This window comes from Brassica rapa, chromosome A02, assembly GCF_000309985.2.
Source record: "Brassica rapa cultivar Chiifu-401-42 chromosome A02, CAAS_Brap_v3.01, whole genome shotgun sequence".
NCBI classification, from domain to species: Eukaryota; Viridiplantae; Streptophyta; class Magnoliopsida; order Brassicales; family Brassicaceae; genus Brassica; species Brassica rapa.
This window is the reverse complement of record NC_024796.2, coordinates 22,835,712-22,857,907: the sequence shown is the minus strand read 5'-3', so window position 1 is coordinate 22,857,907 and position 22,196 is coordinate 22,835,712. Positions and strand designations below refer to the sequence as shown.

Genomic DNA, 22,196 nt, shown 5'->3' with positions numbered 1-22,196 from the left:
TTTTAAGATTAAATATATTTTTTTAATAAATTCTGTATAAGATAGTGGTTAGGTTTGACAACATTTATCCGGAACCGCGAACCGAATCGTGCTAAACTGAAAAACTGAAACCCAAAATTGAACTAAATTTCATAAATAACCGAGTAGATCGTATGTCTTTGGAACCAAATTTAAAAGTGAAGATTTCTGATCTCTGTGGAATTAAATACTGGGGAATATATTCCACCAAAATAAGCTATAAGAGATTTGTTTCTCAGAAGTGAACTGATCTCAAGTCATTATATATGTTGCTGAACCTGCGTAGAGTTTATGAACTGTTCATAGCTAGAATCTTGTACAGAAGCTATCTGTTTCAATCAAACCAATCCTAAGCTAATACATCTCTCCAGCCAAAATCCACCCAAAAGTTATATTTACAAGAGAGAAAAAACAAGAATCTTTACGTAAGGACGACACAAGAAACTGTTTTACATACTTTTCACCACATGTTGATATGAAAAGACTAATTAATCAGACGTTTACACTATAACTTGAGATGTCGGAAGATAGGACTCCATTGATGCAGACGAAAGAAACTTTCCTCTAATCTCTATAGTACCTATCAGTGTCCTAAGGATCCGCTATTGCATTGCTCTTTATAGCAGCTTTGATTTTGTGATGCGTCTTCCTTGCTGCCTGGTAAGATACCGTCATCCGTAACCCCGACAACACAGCTCGTCTAGCCGACGACGGAATCTTCATTCCTTTATTGTAACACAACAATAACAGCTTCGAAGCGCACACAAGCCGCCCATCTTTGCATAGATTATGCACAACAGAAGTGTAAGTATACTCATCTCTAATCTCCATCGACGAAAACAACCTCATCGCACGGTCTACATGACCCGCTTTGCACAACCCATCAATCAAACAGTTACAGGTGACAACACTCGGCTGCATCCCCATCTCTCCCAAACAAGCCAAATGCTTCTCAGCTCCTCCCGTATGTCCAATGCTCAACAAACCATTGACTATAATCGTATGCGTGTAGTCATCAGGCTTCAATCCTTTACTCTCAATCTCCTCCAGTAAATCATCCACTGCATCCAAGTCCCCGTCTTTAAAATACAGATTCAACAACGTGTTGTACGAAACAATATCTCCACTCCGTCTACCGCTTCTCACCAGCTCATGCATACATTGATACGCCTCCTCTGCTCTCCCTGTCTTAATCAAAGCACTAACAACTGCACAACTCGCGTACCCGTCAAAGGTATACCCTTCCTTCTTCATCTTCAAGAAAAGCTTAAGCCCTTTCTCAATCATCTTCGTCTTAAAGTACATTTTAAGCATCGTCGTGTACGTAACAGCATTAGGAGTGTACCCCGCTCTCTCAAGCTCCCTCAGCATCCAATTCGCGGAGCTAACTCTTCTTGATTTACAAAGACCGTTGATGAGAATGTTGTAAGTCATGAGCTCGGGTTTAACCCGGCTCTTTACATGCTTAAACAGCTCAATAGCATTATCTATGTGACCGCTCTTGCAAAGCGCGTCGAGAAGAATGTTGTAAGTGTCAACACCAGGAGACAGCCCAGCGTCATGAACATTTTCGTTCAGAATCCGAAACGCGTCTCCGTGTCTCCCGACCCTGAAGTAGAGAGAGATGAGAGTGTTGTAACTCAACATGTCTGGAGATAAACCTGAGCGAAGCATTTCGTCGAACAGTTGGTGGGCGCGTGTTATCAAGAGCTGTTTCGCAGCTCCGGAGATGAGTGAGTTGTATGTAGAGACGTCTGGTTTGATTCCGGCTTCTCTCATACGATGTGTTACGGCGTAAGCTTCGTCGATGCCGACGAAACGAGAGTAGCCGTTGATTAAGGAGTTGTAAGTGACGACGTTGGGGAGGACACCTAGTCTGATTCCGTCTATGAGTAATGATTCTGCTTTCTGCAAGTTTCGAGATTTGCAGAGGGAATCGATGCAGATGTTTAGTAGCTTCGTGGAGGTTTTCATTAATCCATGAACCATTTTTGTCCATGAGTGGTGGGAAAAGGTACGGTTTTAAAGTGGTTTTGTAAGTATGGAAACGTGAGGATCACGGGTTTTGATAGATATGGAAAAAGAAAATCAAGATTTCAGAATTAACGAAAACATAAAGAATTCAAAAGAGATTACAAATGTAAAATGGTTCTTAAATAATAATGGAGATTATCTTCTTTTTTTTTCTCTTTTATAAGAAATATCATTTATCTATTTTACTTTATATTTAAAAGAATCCATTAGAACTATGGCTGGATCTGAAATTATGGGACTTAAAACATTTCTTTAAGAACTTTTATAAGAATTTTTCTTTTTATGATTTGGGAGCTTATGCCATATAAACAAATCTCTAAAAATTTTGGAGACTATTATAGTTATATATGTATACCGGTTAAGTGTAATCCGGGTAGTTGGTTTAGTTTCCTTTAGCTTAAACCAGCTATATATAAGCTTGATTGTAGAGTGTAACAAATTAACAAGATCAATAATATCATTCTTTTTACAAATTCAATCGAGCTCTTCTCGTCATCATCTTCCTTGTGATTGAGCTATCAAAACATCTAATATGGTATCAAAGCCACTCTGATTCGTGTTCTTCCGCTTCATTTCATTCTTCGATTAGCTCAAATCACCTCCTTTTCTTCGATCATGAGCGTTCTTTTTCATCCGTTGATGATCAACGTTTTTGTGATTCTTGTTCGTCAAATCATCGCGATCTTTCGTTTCGGAGTACTTCTCATCTCTCTGCTTCGTTTGTGAATCGATTGATTCATCACCCGATCTGGATTGCAGTTTTCTTGAAGTTGTTATGGATCCTCTTGCTTCCGAAGCTCCGTCGTCTGGAACTCACTTACCGTCGCTTACAGATCCCAACTCCAATCCTCTCTTCGTTCATCATGCTGATCACGCTGGGATTTCCCTTGTCTCTGAGAAGCTTACTGGTATAGGGAACTTCAATAGCTGGCGTAGATCTATGCTCATGGCCTTAGGTGCTAGGAATAAAGCTGTGTTTGTTACTGGTGTGTTTCCGGAATTAGATGTTAATCATCCTGATTATGGTTCTTGGTCGCGCTGTAACAACATTGTGAGCACTTGGATTGTGAACTCTGTTGATAAATCCATTGTGAAGAGTATCATGTATTTGGAGACGGCTAAACAGATGTGGCAGGATCTTCATGATCAGTTCAAGCAGAGTGATGGACCAAGGACTGCTGATATCAAGCAACAGATCTACTCTGAAGTTCAAGGTTCTAACACAGTGAGTGTGTTTACACTCGTCTTAAGCAACTATGGGAAGAGCTTAAGAATCATGAAGCTCCCTATACGTGTTGCTGCGGTCAGTTAGATTGTGCGAGCCATAAGCAGCTGGTTTTGAGAGATGAGCAGGATCGTATTCTCAAGTTTCTCATGGGATTGAATGAGACCTTCACGGCTATTCGAGGACAGATACTGATGATGGAACCTAAGCCGGCTATCTCGAGGGTTTTTAACCTGATTTCTCAAGAAGAACGTCAAAGGTCTATGAAATCTGCAAGCAACATGACCTTCCAGACTTCTCTTGGAGATTCATCTCAGGAACCAGTAGTTGCTGCATACTCTGGAGGATACAATAAGCAAAGGAATCGTCCTATTTGCTCTCATTGTGGACTTGCTGGTCATACAGTGAATCGTTGCTACAAACTTCACGGGTATCCTCAAGGTTACAAGATTCCCAACACGGCGTCTAAGTCACAAGACATGTCTTCTAACAAGTCTAGTTCTCAGCAACAACAGTGGTCTAAGGGCTCTACCGTAGCAAATCTTACACATGAATCTGGAGGTATTACTATGCATGATCATCAGGGTACTCACTTGGGGACAGTCACATTGGATCAAGTTCAGAAACTTCTAAGTGTTCTCAACACCAACTCTGGTGGTTCGGAGAACAACAACTCTCAGATTGTGGGTAGTGTACTTAAACTCTCTGATGGATCAGTCTCGACTTTTAAACCTCAACCTCACATAGTTCCTTTGATCACTGATGATGCATTTTCTTCAGGTAAACCTTTCACGCATACACATTTTATTTCTGCGGGAATTAAAAACAGCCTTACTTTCAAGTCTTATTCTTGGGTGATAGATACTGGTGCTAGTTGTCATGTTTACTCTGACTTGACTGTTTTCTCTACTACTTCTGTGATATCTGATACAAATGTTGTTTTGCCTGATGGATCGCGTATTCATGTGACTATCTCTGGTACTATTGTGATTTCGCCACATTTAACACTTACAAACGTGCTTTGCATTCCGCATTTCAAATTTAACCTTTTGAGCATTAGTGCTTTAACAAAAAACACTACAATATCGGTTTTGTTTTCATCTCAGTCTTGTTATATACTTCCTTATAATCCAATTTATTTTCTTCAGGAGCATATTCCGGATTACGTGATTGGGAAGGGTAACCTCCACAATAATCTCTATATCATGGACTCTCATGCTCCTGATTCACCTTCTATTGCTCAAGTGCATCATACCTTTCACGTTTCCTCTGAAGTTTGGCATCAAAGATTAGGACATCCATCTCCACAGAAGATTCATATTCTTTCCAAAAATTTAGACATTTCCAAAGACAATATAGTTCATGATCATTTGTGTAAAATTTGTCCCCTTGCAAAACAGAAACGCTTGTCTTTTTCTTCTTCGAATAATATGTCTTCTTCTCCATTTGATTTGCTTCATCTTGATATTTGGGGTCCATTTCATGTACAAACTGTTGATGGTTATAAATATTTTTTGACAATTGTGGATGATTGCACTAGAGCTACTTGGATTTACCTTCTTAAAAATAAAAGTTCAGTAACTACAATCTTTCTGGATTTTCTTACTCATATTGAAACATAGTATAATGCTTCTGTTAAATCCATTCGAACTGATAATGCTCCTGAGCTCTCTTTTACATCATTACTTCTGTCAAAAGGAATTGTTCACTATTTTTCTTGTGCTTATACTCCTCAACAGAATTCTGTTGTAGAGAGAAAGCATCAGCACATTTTAAATGTTGCTAGATCTCTTCTTTTTCAATCAAATGTGCTTATTGAGTATTGGGGTGATTGCATTCAAACTGCTGTTTACCTCATCAATCGTACTCCCACTCCTCTTTTACAAAACAAAACTCCTTTTGAACTTCTTACTGCTAAACGACCAAGTTATAAACATTTAAAAGTTTTTGGTTGTTTGTGCTTTACTTCGACTCTTTTGAAAGATCGAAACAAGTTTTCTCCTCGTGCTTCTCCATGCGCCTTTCTTGGTTATCCTCAGGGATATAAAGGATATAAAGTACTTAATCTTGATACAAATACCATTTCGATTTCACGAAATGTAATCTTTCATGAGACATGCTTTCCTTTTTCTGAGCGTCTTGATAAAGATTTGAATGATGAAATTTTTGGTCAACACGTTTTGCCTATGCCTGTTCCTGATTCTCCATTTCCTGCATTTTTTGATTTAGGACAACATGCTTCACCCGATTTAACTTCATTCAATGAATCAGATTTTGTTCATGTGTCTTCTTCATCTACTGATCATCTTGTTCCTATTCCTTGCTCTAGATCTAAACGTCAAATCAAAACCCCTGCTTATCTTGATCAATATCATTGCTATCTGTTGAACAAAACTGAATTTCCTGATCATACTACACACTACTTCATATCCCATATCTGCATTTCTTTCATATGATCATATTAATGCTGAACATCGTAATTTTCTCATTAACATCACTACTATCACTGCTCCTAAAACTTTTAAAGAGGCTATCCTTCGTGATGAGTTTAAGTCGTCCATGAAATCTGAAATGAACTCTCTAGAGGAGACTGGAACTTGGTCCATCTGTGAACTGCCTTCCGGTAAACACCCTGTTGGTTGTAAGTGGATCAATACCTACAAGTTCAATCCTGATGGTACGGTGGAACGTCCGAAGTCTCGCCTCGTTGCAAAGGGGTATACTCAGTTAGAAGGCTTATATTACTTGGATACCTTCTCGCCTGTTGCAAAGCTGGGTACTATGCGTCTCTTACTAGCTTTGGTTGCTGCTAAGAAGTGGACTACATCTCAACTTGATGTGAGTAATGCTTTTCTCAATGGTGACTTAGATGAGGAAATATATATGACCATTCCTCAAGGATACACTGAGTTGACTGGTCGCTCCTATCCCCCAACTCAGTTTGTCGTCTTCATAAGTCGCTCTACGGTCTCAAACAGGCTTCTAGACAGTGGAACCAGAAGCTCTCACAGGTCATTACTTCTGAAGGATTCAAGCAAGCTCCTTCAGATCACTCTCTCTTTGTTCGAAGCTCTGGTTCAACGTTTGTAGCAGCACTCATCTATGTAGATGATATCTTGATTGTCGGCAATGACAATTTTGTGATTGAATCATTCAAGAAGGCTTTGCAGAGTGCATTCAAGCTTCGTGATCTTGGCCCTGCTAAGTATTTTTTGGGTTTTGAGATCGCCCGCAATGAGACTGGGATCTCTATTAACCAGCGGAAGTATAATCTAGAGTTACTCCAAGACGCTGGTTACCTTGGCTGCAAACCTTGCAGTTCCCATGGAACCGAACCTGAAACTTTCTGATTCTCCAACGTCTGGTGATCTTCTCTCAGATACAGGAAGATTGTTGGCAAGCTTCTTTATCTCACTCACACTCGACCAGATATCACATATGTCGTACATAAACTCAGTCAGTTTATGTCCGCACCTCGCACTGATCATTTGAAAGCAGCACAACGCGTCTTACGCTACTTGAAAAATGATCCTACACAAGGTTTATTTTACTCTGCTTTGTCCAAAGTTTCACTGACTGCGTTTTGTGATGCTGATTGGGGTGCTTGCATAGACTCAAGAAGGTCAACTACAGGCTATTGTGTCTTCTTAGGTGACTCTCTGATATCTTGGAGAGCAAAGAAACAACAGACAGTTTCACGTAGCAGCTCGGAGGCAGAGTATAGATCTATGGCAGACACGACGTGTGAACTTATCTGGATAGATTCTCTACTCCGTGATCTTCATTGTCCCCATGCAGGTCCAGCAAAGCTATTCTGTGATAACCAGTCTGCGCTCCACATTGCTTCCAACCCTGTCTACCACGAGAGGACAAAGCATATTGAGATTGACTGTCATGTGGTTCGGGAGAAACTACAGAGTGGTTTCCTCAAGACTATGCACGTGAAGTCAGAACACCAATTGGCTGACATCCTCACGAAGGCTGTCCAACCTGCTGTGTTCAAACACTTACTACTCAAGATGGGAATTCATCATCTCTTTGTTCCATCTTGAGGGGAGGGTATTAGAGTTATATATGTATACTGGTTAAGTGTAATCCGTGTAGTTGGTTTAGTTTCCTTTAGCTTAAACCAGCTATATATAAGCTTGATTGTAGAGTGTAACAAATTAACAAGATCAATAATATCATTCTTTTTACAAATTCAATCGAGCTCTTCTCGTCATCATCTTCCTTGTGATTGAGCTATCAAAACATCTAATAGAGACCAAGACAAATGTTTCAACCGCATGTGTTTTGATCCGTCCTTGGTTATAGTATAAGTAGTCAAATCCATTATGTTGTAAACATAATAGCTATAGAAAAGTGACATTAATTATTTATTTGAATAGAAAATGGCTCTTGTCGGAGATTTGAATTACCTAATTTAATAATTAGTATCAATCGTTACCTCTTATTTTTAAAATGATTATAAGTTGTAACACAAATAAATGTGTAAATCGAAACAAATGTCGACAACAGCTACGAGACTATAAATTTGATAATAGTTAGAGTGCAGCTGCGGTCGTCTCTATTGTCTCGTGGTCTGAGCTTCTTGTGAGTGTTATCACGAGGCCAGAGTTCGATTAGAGCCGACAGCAGTTGATGATGACGATGATGATGACCAAGAAGCCTTCTTTAAGATTTGAGGTACTCTAAAGTACCTTGTCTTTTTACTCGCACTGCGTGTTGAGAAGAAACCGGTTAGCCTTTATATTACGAATTTAAAATTTATATAAAACTGTATAAATAAGAAAAACGCCAAGAACATTTTATACGAGTTTGATATACTACTTAGAGCATCTCCATTGAAACACAAATTTTTTTTTTATATTTCACTCTATTATAGAATAATTTTATTATATAGTGAATCATTGGAACAAATTCAACTTTATAATAGAATTATTTTAGAGTGAATTGTTTGAAAATTGGTTAACAATTTTTATGATAATTAAATATACTCTTATATGGTTAAAAAAGCACGTAAAACGCCCATCTATCGCTGTCTAAAATAATGATAAAAATAAAAAACCAACTGTTTCGCAAAGACTAACGTTCGATGACACCAAATTAATCAAAACTATAACTCGAAGATAACCCACAAACAAATAAATGAAAACAAATCCAATACCAAGACATAAGAAATCATATTAACACAAGAATATCTCTTAACGGAAAAAAAAAGACAAACGTAAACGAAATATAAAATATATTCAACTTTTTGTTTCTTGTTCTGCATAAGGAACAAAAGCTAGAAGCCATGAGCCTTAAGACTGATGTCACTGAACCTGAACTGTGATCTTAAGTTCAGCATCTGATCTCATACGATCCCGCTTTGGTTATGTATCTAACCCACTCAACCGTGTTGTAACCGCTCTTCTCCCACACCTACAAAACAATCCAGAGTTACTGGTCAAATACACGGAAAGAGTGAAGTTTTAAGAGCTAACCATTACAGTGATCATTATTCAGACCAGAAGCAAATACAAATAACATGACATTTTTGGTCTTCAAAAGGCATAGAAATTAAAGCGTACCTTGAGGAAACGAACTCGCAAACCAGATGCTGTGAACATTGGCACCTGAAATTAAAACGAAGCTGAGACGGTTAACTGACAAACACCTTAAGCAATCTGGTTCTATTTAACAGTGCCAACAAGAGAAGAAGAAGATTGACCTGAAACTCCATTTGGATTGGTGGCCTTGTCCAAGATTTCTTTTCTCCCATTGTTGAGATCAACTCAATCTCTGCACTTAGTGTCGATTCAGTTTGTCCTGGAAATTTTCTTATCCTGAATAGTGAAGAGAGAAGGCAAACTATTGATAAAACACCAACCAATCGAGTTAAAGGATGGTTCTTAGGAGTGTATAGAAAGCTCACTTCCAAACCAAGCAATCGATTGATGGATTGTACTTAGCGCGACCAGTTGTCACTTGGAAGTTAGTCTTTGCTGTTTGTTTTGGCACTGGAATTTTAACTACGACTCCGAGGGCAAACATTTTAGCGCCGAACACACTTTTGACCTGAAAATACAAAACACAAGAGAAGATTGTAAGAAAGCAAATATCAAGCTGCGTTTGTCTTCTTAATGTTTTTGAAGTAAAGCTACTTACCTTGACATTTACTTCCATGCGTGTACGACCAAGTTCTTTGATTGTTGGTAATACGCGGAAAGGCAGGTTCACACCCTCTGTTATTCGATACCTGAGACATCGTTAAGTTAATGACAGAAGTTTAGAACAATATGCGATAGTGAACATTCCAGTACTTACTTCATAAGTTCAAATTCACCATCCGGTGGTACAAAGCTAACGGTCTTCTCGGAGTTGAATCTTGTCAGGTTCACACACTGGTGAAATGTGACATCATCAAGCTCAATGGTTTTACCACTGCACAACAAGAGTGAGCCAGGTGAGGAGAAAGAAAAATCGGTGTAGCTAGTGTGAGTCACTGCTTTAACAAAACTTACCTCTTAGCTGGACGAGATTTCATTTCAGATTCCTTCTCAAGACCAAGCTTATCATTCAACCCCAACTTCAAATCGGGCATTCCCGAAAGGAAACATTTCATCAAAACTTTCCCCGTTACATCACACCGAAGAACATTGCCTAACAGTTGCCAAAAAAAAACAGTCATACAGAAGAGAATCAGGAAGAAATAAACCTTCAAAAATGCAATTATTTACCTTTAGAGGACATCAGAAGGTTTACACTTTCCACAATATCCAGAAACACCTGCATCAGTGAGAATGCATAATATCAGCACTCTCGCAGAACCTAGCAACTGACATACAGAGTCAAAAAAAGAAAATCAATTCTTACCTCATTCTTTTTATAAGAAAGGCCCTCTCTCCTCCAACCAACAGCACCGGTAACTTGTAACGTTGCATTTGGCACAGGTTTGTCCTTGGGCTGCAAAGACAAGAGGCTTACTAATGAAAACATATGAAGTAAACAAAAAAAAAAAGAAACAGAAAAACACTGCTTCACTTGCACACGCATATGCATAGGATATGCCTTTACCTTGGATGAAAATGGTGAGCGTACACCTTCCTGAGTGATATAAAGCTTCAAAATTTCAGGAGAGAGATTTTGTGGATAACCAAAGTCCATAATCTCTGCAAAATCCATACAAAAATGGTTATAGCCACAAAACATAACAGTAGTTACTAGTTAAAGAAAGCAAATTTGATCATGACACTATCATGCTTACTTACTTACCGTCTAACAATTCATAAATGAGAACAAAGTTATTCTTAATAGCGTCTTCGTCAAAAGCTCCACCAAAGTACGATTTGAACAAAGCAACAGCCTAAACGCGATATCAAAAGCAGTCAACAATCTTTAATCTCTTGAACACAGACTAGAATCAATTTTTTTTACCTCAACAACGAATTTGAATCCACAAGCTACATTAGCGTTGCTACTAACAACAATCACAATGTAGACATTACTAATTCGCATGTAGACGAAGGAGCAGCCACCAATCTGACGCACGGGACAGTTCCCTAGCTCCTTGGTTTGCATTATATGCGTTCTAAATGCATCCACCATGTTTCCCCTAACGATCAAATCAAATTCAGAGAACAGCTCGAAGATTCGTCGAAATCAAAGGAGAAGCTCGCTTACCCGACGTCGTCTCGGTAAGTGCGATTGATGAGTACATCGCCACGGAGATTTAGAAAGTAGATGGCGGAAGCTGCCACCGGCATCTTCGATCCGAGTGATTCTTATGCACGGATCGAAGAGAAGAGCTGGTCCCCGGAGATTTTGAGGTTGAATTCGACGAGATCTCGCTAACGGAAGGAATCAGAAATGAGGAGGAAGACGACGACGACGACGAACAGGTGAGGAGAATACGAAAGTGTTCGACTATTTTAATGGGCCTGTAGAATATAAATGGGCCTGTTCTTATTCGATTCTGTTCCGTTACATCTTTAATCACTTCCTCATAGACTCTTTGTCGTTATGTGAAACTAAAGAGAGAGAGAGAGAGAGGGAGAGTAGAAAAAATGAGAGGTCATGACTGTTTTACCATAGATAAAAACTTTTACACAAAGGGTAAGCGACATAAGCAAGCCAAGACCCAGACGAGATCACAGAGAGAGAGAAGAAGAAGAAGAAGAAGAAGAAGAGGAGGAGATGGCTGAGGCAAGATTACTTGACATGTCTCGAGTTCCATTCATCCCAGGTCTCTCTCTCTTTCTCTTCCATTAACTCTCCCTTACCTTTACTTGGTGCAAACACACAATAAAGTTTTCTCCTTTAATTATGAGTTTTCTGTTTATGTTATAACCGAACACAGGGAGGCAGGGCCGGGCCTGGATACAAGCCCATCAAACATTTGCTTGAGGGCCGATCGGTATAAAAGAAGTTTGGGGGCCAATTCTCATAAAGATTAGGTAGCAGAGATGGTTAAAGATGCTATTATATGAGTTTCACTTGTTGGGTGTCCTGGGTTCGAGTCATGGGTATAGCAGATCTGGTTCAAATTTTTTTTTCTTGCTTCTAGCCTGCCAAATGTCAGGCATACACGCGACCAACAACCTGTACCAGAGATACGGTCCAAAGGGTTTCATGGAGATCAAGATCCTCCAAAACGACAACCTTTACGTCCGCGTCGACTTGCCCGGTGTTCCAGACGACGGTGTCCGCCACAGAGTCGACTCCGTGAGGCAAAAGGTTGTCTTTTTCTCCGGTGAAGAGACTCTCAGCGACGGAGACGACAAGAAAAACGCCCGTGAGTAAGCTGGAACCGCCGGTTTAGCTAGGGTGTGACTGCTGCGAGATAACAGGGGTGGATGCGAAGATGAAAGATGGAGTGTTGAGGATGATTGTGTCAAGGGTCAAAGTCAAAGACCATGACAACAAGTGTACTCACTTTCTTCCTCCCAACACAGGTTCGAAGCCACTCAAATAAAGATCACACCTTTTTTTTTGCATTATCCATTAAATGCTTATATAGTTTGTTTATAGGTAAATCTGGAAGTTACAATACGGATGAACCTTTGTTTAAGATGTTTAAAGCGGCTGAGGACCATCCATTTGTGGTGAAAGGTTGTAAGCGTTCAACCAGTAGGAGACGAAGAGGTGATGGAGGAGGTTCTTGCGTTTCATTCGACTTGCCAGGTGTTTGTAGTGATGATATATTGGTGCTTCCTAATGAGAATGAAGTCAAGTTCTATGGTGAGAACAAGGAGGTCTATGAGCACGATGATAGTTGCCGTATCTTCATGGGAGCCATCACCCGTTCTAGCGTTTGTGCTCCTGGAGTTCCACTTTTGAGCCACGACATCGCTTGGGATGCTGAGTTTGGTGTTCTCACGGTGCGTGTTTCACCTCCTGGCAGCAACAACACCAACAGAGAGTAGTAGTCGCGGTCTCATCCCTCTACTTGTCATGTCTTGTTTTATTTTGGGAGAACTGTTGGTTGGCTACTGATGAAGTCTTTTGTGTTTTAAGTTTGGACAATTATGAGTGACTGTGTCTTGTTTTGGTGTTTGTTATCGAATGACTTACTTGGTGTCCACGTATCACTCCACTTGACATAGTTCAACACGAGAAGAAGTTCACACTATTCTTCAACTCATTGTATAGTTAACCACAAGGCTAACACACTTATATTCCTCCCTGGAAAACGCATGTAAAAGACTTTCAGAATAAATGTCCAATTATACACAAATAGGATTAGAATTCAAACCTATAAAATGTGTGCGAAGCTATTTTAGTTATACTATTGAAATAATAGTAACCTTAAGGTCTTTGGATAAGTCATGATTTGTTGAGTTTGCTCATTAAATTTTTTTTTTTTTACAGATATTATTTTTACTGTTTTTTTTTTTTTAAGTTTCAAATAGTAGCAAAAATTTCCAGTGAAATAATGTTCTTCTGCTCTTAAATTTATTATTAGGTAAATAAAAATCCATATTACATAATACAAGAACTTATGGTAATTTCATCAGAGCATATTTGTAAAAGCTAAAGGAATCAAAATCTTCTGAAACAAAATATTGTTCTCGTTTGTAACGGGAGATTTCGCGTGCTTCTCTTTGAAACCATCCTCACAAGTGTTCGGTTCATCCAAAGCAGCACTCAGATGCACATTAGCACTTCTGTAATCATCGGATTTAACGTTCATCAAAGATTCTTTTAAAGAATCATTAGCATCGTCATAAAGTTCTACGCAAGTGCGTAACGCGGGTTCAGTACCCGGTTGATACTTTTTGCTCTTGAGAATAATCTCAACTATCCCTTTCACGTTAATTATTTTGGACGCAGCGTTATTCGTTGACGCTAGGACTAATCCTGATAGACTAGTTGCAGTTTTGCTTTGCGGATCTTGTTCAAGTGATTGGACGCAAAAATCATATTTGAGATTAGGATCTTTTGCTGCAGCTGTTTTGCAAGAATCTCGAATCAAAGTTTGCGCGGCTGCGAAACAGTTTAAGAGGAGAAAAAACATTACAACTGAAACGAAGAACTTCATGTTTTTGTTTTCTTTGTAAGAGATGAAAAGAGATGAATATGATGTTAACTTTGTGATTCAAGAGGCTGTTATATATATATATATATATATATATATCTATTTGACGTAAGGGGTATATATTCTCCTTTCTTATATGTCAATGTTTCCTGTTTTCTTGTGTGTTATAAACTTATCATAAAAGGAATGTTTCAGTTTTAGTAAAAAGATACTTCCATATTAAGAACTCGATTTACATTTTTAAAAAATCATAATATATAACAAGTAACGGTACGTAGCTTTCATATATACACGTCAGATTTAGTCTAACTCTTAGCTTTCCAAACATGACACAAGTGATCTGTGAAAATAGAAAGATTGGGTTCAAAAAGATACTAAATATTTAACAACTGAAAAGGAAAGCCTCTAGGAATTTCAAAAAGCATTTTTCGTTCCATTTTCTGAGGCTCAAATATTAGTCTTGTCCAGTCCAATTTATGAAAACTCACGTCACGTCCAGCTTGACAGAATGACAGATTCATATACTACAAGAAAACATGGGAAATTGTTTTACCGAATTTTCAACGAAAAAATATTCGTTGATTTCTAATATAATATAATAGTTTGCTATTCATCAATATTTCGTCAAAAATATTAAAGAAATTTTTGACGGACAATTTTTCATTTGAAATCATTGACAAAATACTGAAAATTCAAAAGGAATTTTAAACGATTTAGGATATAAATTTGAAATGTTTTTTTTAGAATTTATAAATTATTTTGATTTTTTTAAAACGTTTTCAACTTATAAAATGTTTAAAGATTTTTTGAAAATTTATAAAACGCTTTTCATATAACTAACTTATTAAAAACGTTTTTCAAAATTTAATTCTTATCATATTTTTTATATAAATGACTTAAAATATTTTTTTTAATGAAAATGACTTTAAAATATTATTACATAATATTATAAGTTTCGTTTGTTAAAAAGTAGTTAACTAGTTTAATATTATATTAAAATAAATTTTATTTTTAAAAATAATTTAGGAAATTTCTGATGAAAATATTTGTTGGTATTTCAAATGTAAAATGAAAAGTTCTAACTTCAAACTAAGGGCAAGCTGGAACTTTTATTTTGCAAAAAGAACTTGAAACTTTGTCCAATTCCAAATGCTCTCAAGAATGATAAGTTATGATCGAAAGTGTATAGTTTTTTTTTTACATTTGAAGAAAGAACAAAATATTCCTGATATTATTTATTATATATATTGATGTTAAATTAAGTAATATTTTTTTTATAAAAATAATCTTAAATAGAACTAAATATATTTTTAATTAAAATGGCATATAAAAAGAGATCAGCAAAAATAAATTTAAAATATTTTTATTTTAATTTAAATTTGGGGTTATTGATAAAAATTTAGAGTTTAGAACTTAGGGTATGACTGGTTTCCCTGCTACCAACCGCAAAATCTCCGCTACCACCTGCAAACGCAGCTTTTGCGGTTGGTATTGGTTGTTGGTGCTTTGCAACAATCACTCAAACCGCTTTAAACCGCTCTAAACTTCATAAATTCAAAAGTTGGTTTCAGCTAGCGTTTGCGGTTGTGGACGGTTGCAGGAGGATAATATATTTTTAAGCAATATAAATACAAAAATAAAAATATTCAATAAAAATTTTAATTGGAATTATAAAAATACTAAAATATATCTATTATATTTTAATTAATATGATAAAATTTTAAAATAAAAATATTATCTATAATTTTAAAACCATAATTTTTAATATAATTTTTATATTTATTATAATATTATGATTTTTGATATTTTTATAATTATATAAAATGTAAATATTGTTATTTATTATTTAACCGCCGATGCATTTGGTAGTTTACCAGTCATAAGTATTCCGCAAACGCACCAAGTTTTAATTGCAGAATCAGACGTACAAATCTCTTAAAACTACAATCACCTGCATCCGCAAACTCCCGCAACCGCTGCGTTTGAACCAGACAGATCCTTAGTGGATGAGCTTAGAGTTAGAATTGAGGATGTAGGATAATTTAATTTTTATTGGTCAATAGATAGTAATAGTATTTTAGAGATTTATGTCTCAATAATAGCACCTTTTGAAGTTTTGTCTCAAAAATAGCACTAGAAGGAGAAAGTCACAAAAATAACATTCATTAAAGGGTAAAATATCTCTAATACCCTTGGTTTAAAATTAAATAAACAAACAAAAATAAATATAAATAAATAAAATAAAAATAAAAAAAATAAAAAAAAAAAAGAAATTTTTTTATAGTTTCAGATTATATTTTTCAGATTCAAAAGTTTTATATTTTTTTTTTGAATTTTTTTTTTCGAATTTTTTTTTTTAATTTTCTTTTTATAATTTAAAAATACTTTTTGAAACTTTTTTTAAAATTTTTATTTTTATTTTTTATAAAATTTTAAACCCTAATTCCAAAACCCCACCCCCTTAACTCTAAACCCTAAGGTTTGGATTAATTAATCCAAGGGGTATAAGTGTATTTTTACCTCTTTAATGAAACTTATTTTTGTGACTTTGAGCCTTGAGTGCTACTTTGGGAACAAAAACTTGGTTTGGTGCTATCCTAGTCTTTTTCTCTTTTATAAACTATTATTAGATAAAAACTAAAAAATAGTATTTATGAGATTTGTCTTTTTTCACAATATAAATTATTTTAGGTATAAAAATAAATAATAGAATTAGTATTATTAGATATATAAAATACATTTAATTTAATTAATAATATAACTGTAAAGTATAATTAAGTTATACAATATCTAATAAATATAAAAATTGTATTAAAATATGGGAAAACAATATTATATTTTAAAGCGATCTTACTCGATCTCTCTTTGATCCCAAAGTTTTCATTCCTTTTAATTATATTTGTTGCAGAATATTAAAACCAGTGATTTCTGGGGTTTGATAGGATTAAGACACGATCGCAGAGAAAGTAGAATCAATCGTGGAAGGGAAGGGATATTCGAAACCCTAATTTCGATCGTATCCCCATCTTCTACGAAAGCATCGATCGACTTTTTTCTGATTCAGTGAGAGTTTGAAATCAAAGTTTGATTTTTTCGACCTGATGGGTTTCTTAAAGAAGTTAACGGGGATTTTCGGGTTCGGGCACAACGATGGTGGGCACGGAGCTGCTGCGAGAGACGAAGATGGTGAAGGGGATAACACTGGATCAGTCTCTGAGGACGGAGATAAACGCCGGGAGGGTAATCAGGCAAGGTTCCGTGAAACCGGACTTCCAAGGAGGGGTTTTGGAGTTCCGGTTCAAGTAGCCGTCGAACGGTCTAGTCCTGGTCCTATTCTTCAGCCTTGTGCTGCTTCTGACGGTGGAGTTCAGGTTTGTCTTTCTTTCATGGTTGTGATTTTAACTGTGTAGAAGTCTAGGGACTGAAGAAATTAATGAGAATTTGAGGGTTGCTAGTTTTGATTCTGATCTTGTAATGTGGCTACAGTGTTGTACTTGTCTTGTTGCAGGATCGTTAAATCCATTTGTTTGGTTCCGATCATCCTATGTTAGTTGGTAAAATTGGTCTTGTGAGTTTGTTTAAGTTGTTTTTGTGTCTTCATTCATTTTCTAAGCTTAGCATTGATGAACAGTTGAATTTAGAATCTTTGTTCTAAGCTTAACATTAATGAATATCGAATCTTTGTTCTACTCAGTCCTTTCTTTGTTTTTGGTTGTGATATGTTCTCGTTTCAACGTAGTTTATGTTCTTCTTGTGATTGGCTTTACATTCTGCACGGTTTCCGCTTTAGTTAGGTGTCTGCATTATAGTTAGTTCATTGCTATCTTAAATTCTCTGTTCATTCATCTCTATATATCAAATTAAAGAGTGGCAGTGAAGTTTATGACAGGACACGATATATGTTTTAGCTTGATTAGTTGCGGTTAAAGCAAAAAGTTTTTGTTTCACTCTGTCTGCTACAGAACCTGTAATTTAGAAATGATGATGGATCTCATGTCTTAACGGTTTCGTATTCATCATGAGTCACGAGGCTGCTATAGAGTTTGAATCTTAATTGGTTCTGTTGTTGGGGAAAGACAATAATCCAGTCTTTAAGAAGCTAGTGGGGTTGATTCATCCCCAAGACTATTCGATTGTCCAAACGCATTGATATGTTTTTTTTAATCAAGTTTTTGTTGATGGCAATAAACTAACATCCCAGCATAGTTATTGACTCGACTTAGTTTTACCATTAGGGACTACGATGGTACTCAATGCGGCTAAGGATTGATGAAGATGGAGATGTTGCAGATGAGTTCTTGGAAGATGATAACTGTAAGACTTTGCCCAGAAAATGCAAAACAAAAGCTGCAAAAGTGAGAGGTTTAGTGATATCTTCTGATGGGAAACTTCAGCCATTAATGCATTGAGCAGTGAACACCAAGGATAAATATTTACTGATTAGTGTGTGATTGAATCAAAGAAAGGTTAGAATCTGGTTTTCATTTAGCCATTCAATCTCGATGTAAAATCGGTTAGATTCTGGTTGTTGATACTTGAGAACTTGAAATGTTTTGTAACTGTGAATTTTGTTTTGAAAATAGACAAGTGAATCTGTTTGGGGTTGTGTGAAAACGTGTGAGCAATTGTTGGAGGTGTGTAGCACGACAAGTTGTATACAGAACCTCTTATCATACAATAACTAAAAGGGGAATACTCTGATCAGAGAGGCCCTCCACGTAGGATCATAAAATCGTCCAATAGGACATGCTCTTTTCTCCACGTCAGACACGGCAATTGCTTGGGCTGGTATTGGGCTGATTTTTTCATTCTGTCAAAATATAAAAAAACATCTGAATCAAGAGCCCAGATTAGAGAGAATCTGAGAATGACGACATCTTATTGCTTCGCTCTTGGCCGACGAATCTCTTCGACATTTCATCTCTTCGCCCTTTCCTCTTCTTCAACGGATCGATCAATCGTCACCGTTATCATGCATGTTTAATGAATCCTCTGCAAATCTCATTAATGGTTTCGTTTCGTCTATCTCTTTCTGAGATTCTATATATCCTTCCTATTTTCCCCATTTTTTTACACACAAACATCTCTCAGACCATGAATTCCAACAGACAAACCCCTGTTTCCGGCGATCTTACCGCGAAGAAACCGAACGGAAAAGATGTTGTCTCCTCCGCCGAGCCTGTTAGACGAGTCGGCAAAACTGGAGTTTCTCTCTCTAAAGCTGATTCCGGTGATGCAAAGTCCAAGAAACCAAACGGCAAGGCTGTTTTCTCCTCCGCCGATCCGGTCAATCAAGTCGGTCCAACCGGAGTCTCCCTCGCTACAGCTGTCTCCGGCGCTCCAAAGTCTAAGAAACCAAACGGCAAGGCCGTTGTCTCCTCCTCCGATGAGATGATGTTCTTCAGAGATGTCAAGTTTGGACCACAAGAAGGTCAGATAACGTTTCGTCTGATACATTTTTGGGAGGCTCGGAACGCACACACGAAGGTTCTTTTGGGTCTTGAGATGCTTCTGATTGACGGACAGGTTTATTCCGACCTTTTATGATTTTGTATCGGTTTTGCTTGGACGATAAAACACTCACATTCGTTTCTTTTGTGTTTTTTTTGTTATCGTCAGGGTACTGTGATCCAAGGGTTCATCCCACCAAGCAGGATTAAGATCTATTTGCCACAGATGGTCGCTGGTTCCATCTACAGGCTTATCAACTTCTATGGATCTAAAAGCAAAACTGTGTACCGAGTTGCTGAGCCAGACGTGGTCATTGCTTTCTCATGGAATTCTATACTCACCGTTTGCGGGAACGGTCCTGTTCAGTTTCCTGTGGATCGGTTCCGTTTTTATGGTTATGAAGATTTTGAAGCGGCCTGTGACCTCAAGGGGGATCTTCATGGTAAGCTTTAACCGAATTTTATGTCTCAATCTTAGTTGCTTAGGCTTAGGATTGATAGTATATAGAGTAATAAGTACTATTTAATCTTATTGCAGATTTTCTCGGTCACATTAAACTGGTGAATGAGCTTCCCTTGAGTGACAGTCTTGTGCTTGATGAGGTCGAGATAGTTTCTTCAAAGCGAATTCTGGTTCATGTTCAGACGCAAGAGTGAGATCTTCTTAGTGTTTATGATCTATACATATATATATATATGTGTGTTTTTTGTTTATAACATGAGTTTGTTTTGGTGCAGTGGTCCTGTTATGAAACTATACGTATGGGACAAAGCCGCAACAGAGTTCTGTGAGAAGTTTAAAGCGCTTGGAAAGCCTCCAACTGTTATTCTGGTGACTACGCTGAATCCAAAACGTGTTGGAGGTTAGAATTACCTGGATTTGGTTATGTTTTGTAGATGTTAGTAGGCTGTATGTGGAACATGATTTAGTCACAGTATGTGTTAGATAAGACAGTTTTTATAGCTTGAATGTTTGATTAAATTATTATTGTTTGGTAAGGAACTTTGCTTATATTGCAGGTGCTTTAACTCTGTCGTCTCTATCATCCTCGCGTGTGTTTTTTGATATGGATGTTGAAGCAACCAGGGAATATCTGGCTTGGTACGTGTTTATTTGTTGATTTGGAACGTTTACTTGAATCTATCGAAAGTCTTACTTTTTCTTTTTCTTAAACATTTTCTCAGGTATGAATCGAACATGGATGTTGCTAATAGAGTTAATGCTGAAATTGTTACCAAGGCTGAGACAGCTACTATAGGGGATCTACTCTCATACATGAAGCAGCAAGAGGCAAAGGTATAATATATCATGTTTTTACCCATACGTTGCGTTGGTTACAGTTATTCATGATCTTCCTTGGTGCAATTCACAGGTTGCTTGGTTCGAGTGTTCAGCCACTATTGATGATGTTGTGAGTGGTTCGGCGTGGTATTATATTGCTTGTGGTGGGTGCAAGACTAAAGCAACTAAAGGGCCTACTACACTTATGTGTAAGAAGTGCGGAAAGACTGAGATTGACGGTGCTGCAGAGTAAGATTTATACTTATTTTTGGTCAGATAAGCTTTCAGCATCCTTATTAATGTTCGTATGTCACAGGTATCTCACGAAGCTCTCTGTCTATGACAAAAATGATCACGCAAGCTTTGTGCTTCTCGGTGATGCTGGGTTTGAATTGACTGGAAAGAAAGCTTCGGCATTGGTCGAGAGTTACTTTGAGGTAATTACAAACATGACTATCCTCAGTTTTTGTGTTGTGTTCTTACAAGTGTTTACATTTGTATTAGGCCAACGAAAGCGTTGGAGATGATCATGTAGTCCCGGTGCCACAAGCTCTGATTGATACTATTGGACAGACCCGCACCTTCGTTATCAAGATTTCACAACACAATCTGGATGGCAAGACCCAAGCTTTGACTGTCACCAAGGTTCTCTCTCCTGAAGTTCCAGCACCTGAAAGCATCATAGAGGAAAACGTGGATGAGGTACCTGTTGAAGAAAGGGGTGAATCTGCAGATGAGACTGTGAAAAGGATCTCTGATGAGATTGAGTCGGGAGAGACCAAGCGTGCCAGATGTGGCTAATGGATTTTTAGTGCTGTTTTTCTTTATCTTAATAAAGGCTGTGCTTTGTTTCTTTCTTCTTTTGGACTTTGTTATTGCAGCATTTGAACCTTGGTGTTTTTAAAGACTATGCTTTGTTTTCTTCTTTTTTTGCTTATTGCTTATGTTGTGTTGCTTTGTTTCATAGTTTCACGTTGATATGATATTTTCCGTGTTGCTAAAACTTTTGTTTTTTTATACTTATAATGTATTGTGATGGACTTCTCAGTCTCATCTGACGCCTGGAACAGACCATGAGAATATAGTCAGAATAGAAAACTTATAAGAAGAGAGCATAATCTGGTATGGTTATGTTAACAGAATTTCTGATATGGTTGTGTCATAGGAAGCTAAGCGTCCTAAGTGTTGCTGATAGGTTCTATTAGATTTGTTGAAAACAGTTCATATAGTCCTCTCGGCATCTGATTGACTTTGATGATATGTGTTTTAGTTATATATCAGAAGAATTGTTAAAATATGTAACCTTAGCTATTTTGACCCATTTTAAAGTGCATGTAGCATCTCTTATTAAACACACGTCCACTACAAGAAAGCTATGTTTATGTCCTTTTGCTGATATTTTTGACCAAAGAACTAAAGATACAAATATATTGCAGCGTCTTACATATAGAAAAGTATAATAATTATTTTTGCTAAGTATATTGCTATAATTATTACTCTTGCTGTCCTTTTGCTGATATTTTTATTCACACTAAAAATTTTTTAGTGAAATATATTATTTATATAATTATAATTATATTTTTTATTTACATAATAGTTTGTAAAGACATATTTAGTGTAAATAATATCCTAATTTTATAAAATACTAAAATAAATTGGGTCGGTTTC

The 22,196-nt window shown here is 37.0% G+C and overlaps 5 protein-coding genes and 1 pseudogene across 5 annotated transcripts; 3 read left to right on the top strand and 3 right to left on the bottom strand.

Annotated features, from left to right (window-relative positions):
• Nucleotides 1-395: 395 nt before the first annotated feature.
• On the bottom strand, nt 396-2,493 carry LOC103853732 (pentatricopeptide repeat-containing protein At5g46680). The gene has a single exon (XM_009130641.3). The coding sequence runs from the start codon at nt 2,005-2,007 to the stop codon at nt 610-612; it is 1,398 nt and encodes a 465-aa protein (XP_009128889.1). The 5' UTR covers nt 2,008-2,493; the 3' UTR covers nt 396-609.
• Nucleotides 2,494-8,383: 5,890 nt separating this feature from the next.
• LOC103853730 (AP-2 complex subunit mu) lies at nt 8,384-11,258 on the bottom strand. Its single transcript, XM_009130640.3, has 13 exons — nt 10,943-11,258; nt 10,697-10,874; nt 10,535-10,625; nt 10,337-10,431; nt 10,136-10,225; nt 10,000-10,048; nt 9,784-9,922; nt 9,587-9,703; nt 9,428-9,518; nt 9,195-9,337; nt 8,991-9,105; nt 8,851-8,895; nt 8,384-8,701 (listed from the first exon to the last, which is right to left on the bottom strand). The coding sequence occupies exons 1-13, from the start codon at nt 11,023-11,025 to the stop codon at nt 8,621-8,623; spliced, it is 1,317 nt and encodes a 438-aa protein (XP_009128888.1). The 5' UTR covers nt 11,026-11,258; the 3' UTR covers nt 8,384-8,620.
• A 62-nt stretch (nt 11,259-11,320) lies between these two features.
• LOC103853731 lies at nt 11,321-12,831 on the top strand (annotated as a pseudogene).
• A 216-nt stretch (nt 12,832-13,047) lies between these two features.
• On the bottom strand, nt 13,048-16,097 carry LOC103853729 (pectinesterase inhibitor 12). The gene has a single exon (XM_033285119.1). It carries the CDS (start codon nt 13,797-13,799, stop codon nt 13,272-13,274), a length of 528 nt encoding a protein of 175 aa, XP_033141010.1. The 5' UTR covers nt 13,800-16,097; the 3' UTR covers nt 13,048-13,271.
• Nucleotides 16,098-16,617: 520 nt separating this feature from the next.
• LOC103853728 lies at nt 16,618-18,410 on the top strand. Its single transcript, XM_009130638.3, has 2 exons — nt 16,618-17,167; nt 18,032-18,410. The coding sequence occupies exons 1-2, from the start codon at nt 16,898-16,900 to the stop codon at nt 18,203-18,205; spliced, it is 444 nt and encodes a 147-aa protein (XP_009128886.1). The 5' UTR covers nt 16,618-16,897; the 3' UTR covers nt 18,206-18,410.
• A 228-nt stretch (nt 18,411-18,638) lies between these two features.
• LOC117131772 lies at nt 18,639-21,568 on the top strand. The gene is made up of 9 exons (XM_033284282.1): nt 18,639-19,322; nt 19,416-19,689; nt 19,785-19,899; nt 19,985-20,109; nt 20,267-20,348; nt 20,432-20,543; nt 20,620-20,777; nt 20,845-20,965; nt 21,033-21,568. Exons 1-9 carry the CDS (start codon nt 18,780-18,782, stop codon nt 21,327-21,329), a joined length of 1,827 nt encoding a protein of 608 aa, XP_033140173.1. The 5' UTR covers nt 18,639-18,779; the 3' UTR covers nt 21,330-21,568.
• Nucleotides 21,569-22,196: the final 628 nt, after the last annotated feature.

Bases quoted from the DNA above. Each gene is read 5' to 3' on its own strand.
- LOC103853729 (XM_033285119.1), bottom strand. From the start codon at position 13,799: ATGAAGTTCTTCGTTTCAGTTGTAATGTTTTTTCTCCTCTTAAACTGT.
- LOC117131772 (XM_033284282.1), top strand. From the start codon at position 18,780: ATGAATCCTCTGCAAATCTCATTAATGGTTTCGTTTCGTCTATCTCTT. The intron at 20,778-20,844 runs GTAAGATTTATA...CGTATGTCACAG, and splicing joins GAGATTGACGGTGCTGCAGA to GTATCTCACGAAGCTCTCTG. The intron at 20,966-21,032 runs GTAATTACAAAC...CATTTGTATTAG, and splicing joins TGGTCGAGAGTTACTTTGAG to GCCAACGAAAGCGTTGGAGA.
- LOC103853730 (XM_009130640.3), bottom strand. From the start codon at position 11,025: ATGCCGGTGGCAGCTTCCGCCATCTACTTTCTAAATCTCCGTGGCGAT. The intron at 10,875-10,942 runs GTAAGCGAGCTT...TTTGATCGTTAG, and splicing joins ACTTACCGAGACGACGTCGG to GGGAAACATGGTGGATGCAT. The intron at 10,226-10,336 runs GTAAAGGCATAT...TTGTCTTTGCAG, and splicing joins GCTCACCATTTTCATCCAAG to CCCAAGGACAAACCTGTGCC.
- LOC103853732 (XM_009130641.3), bottom strand. From the start codon at position 2,007: ATGGTTCATGGATTAATGAAAACCTCCACGAAGCTACTAAACATCTGC.
- LOC103853728 (XM_009130638.3), top strand. From the start codon at position 16,898: ATGGGTTTCTTAAAGAAGTTAACGGGGATTTTCGGGTTCGGGCACAAC. The intron at 17,168-18,031 runs GTTTGTCTTTCT...TTTTACCATTAG, and splicing joins CTTCTGACGGTGGAGTTCAG to GGACTACGATGGTACTCAAT.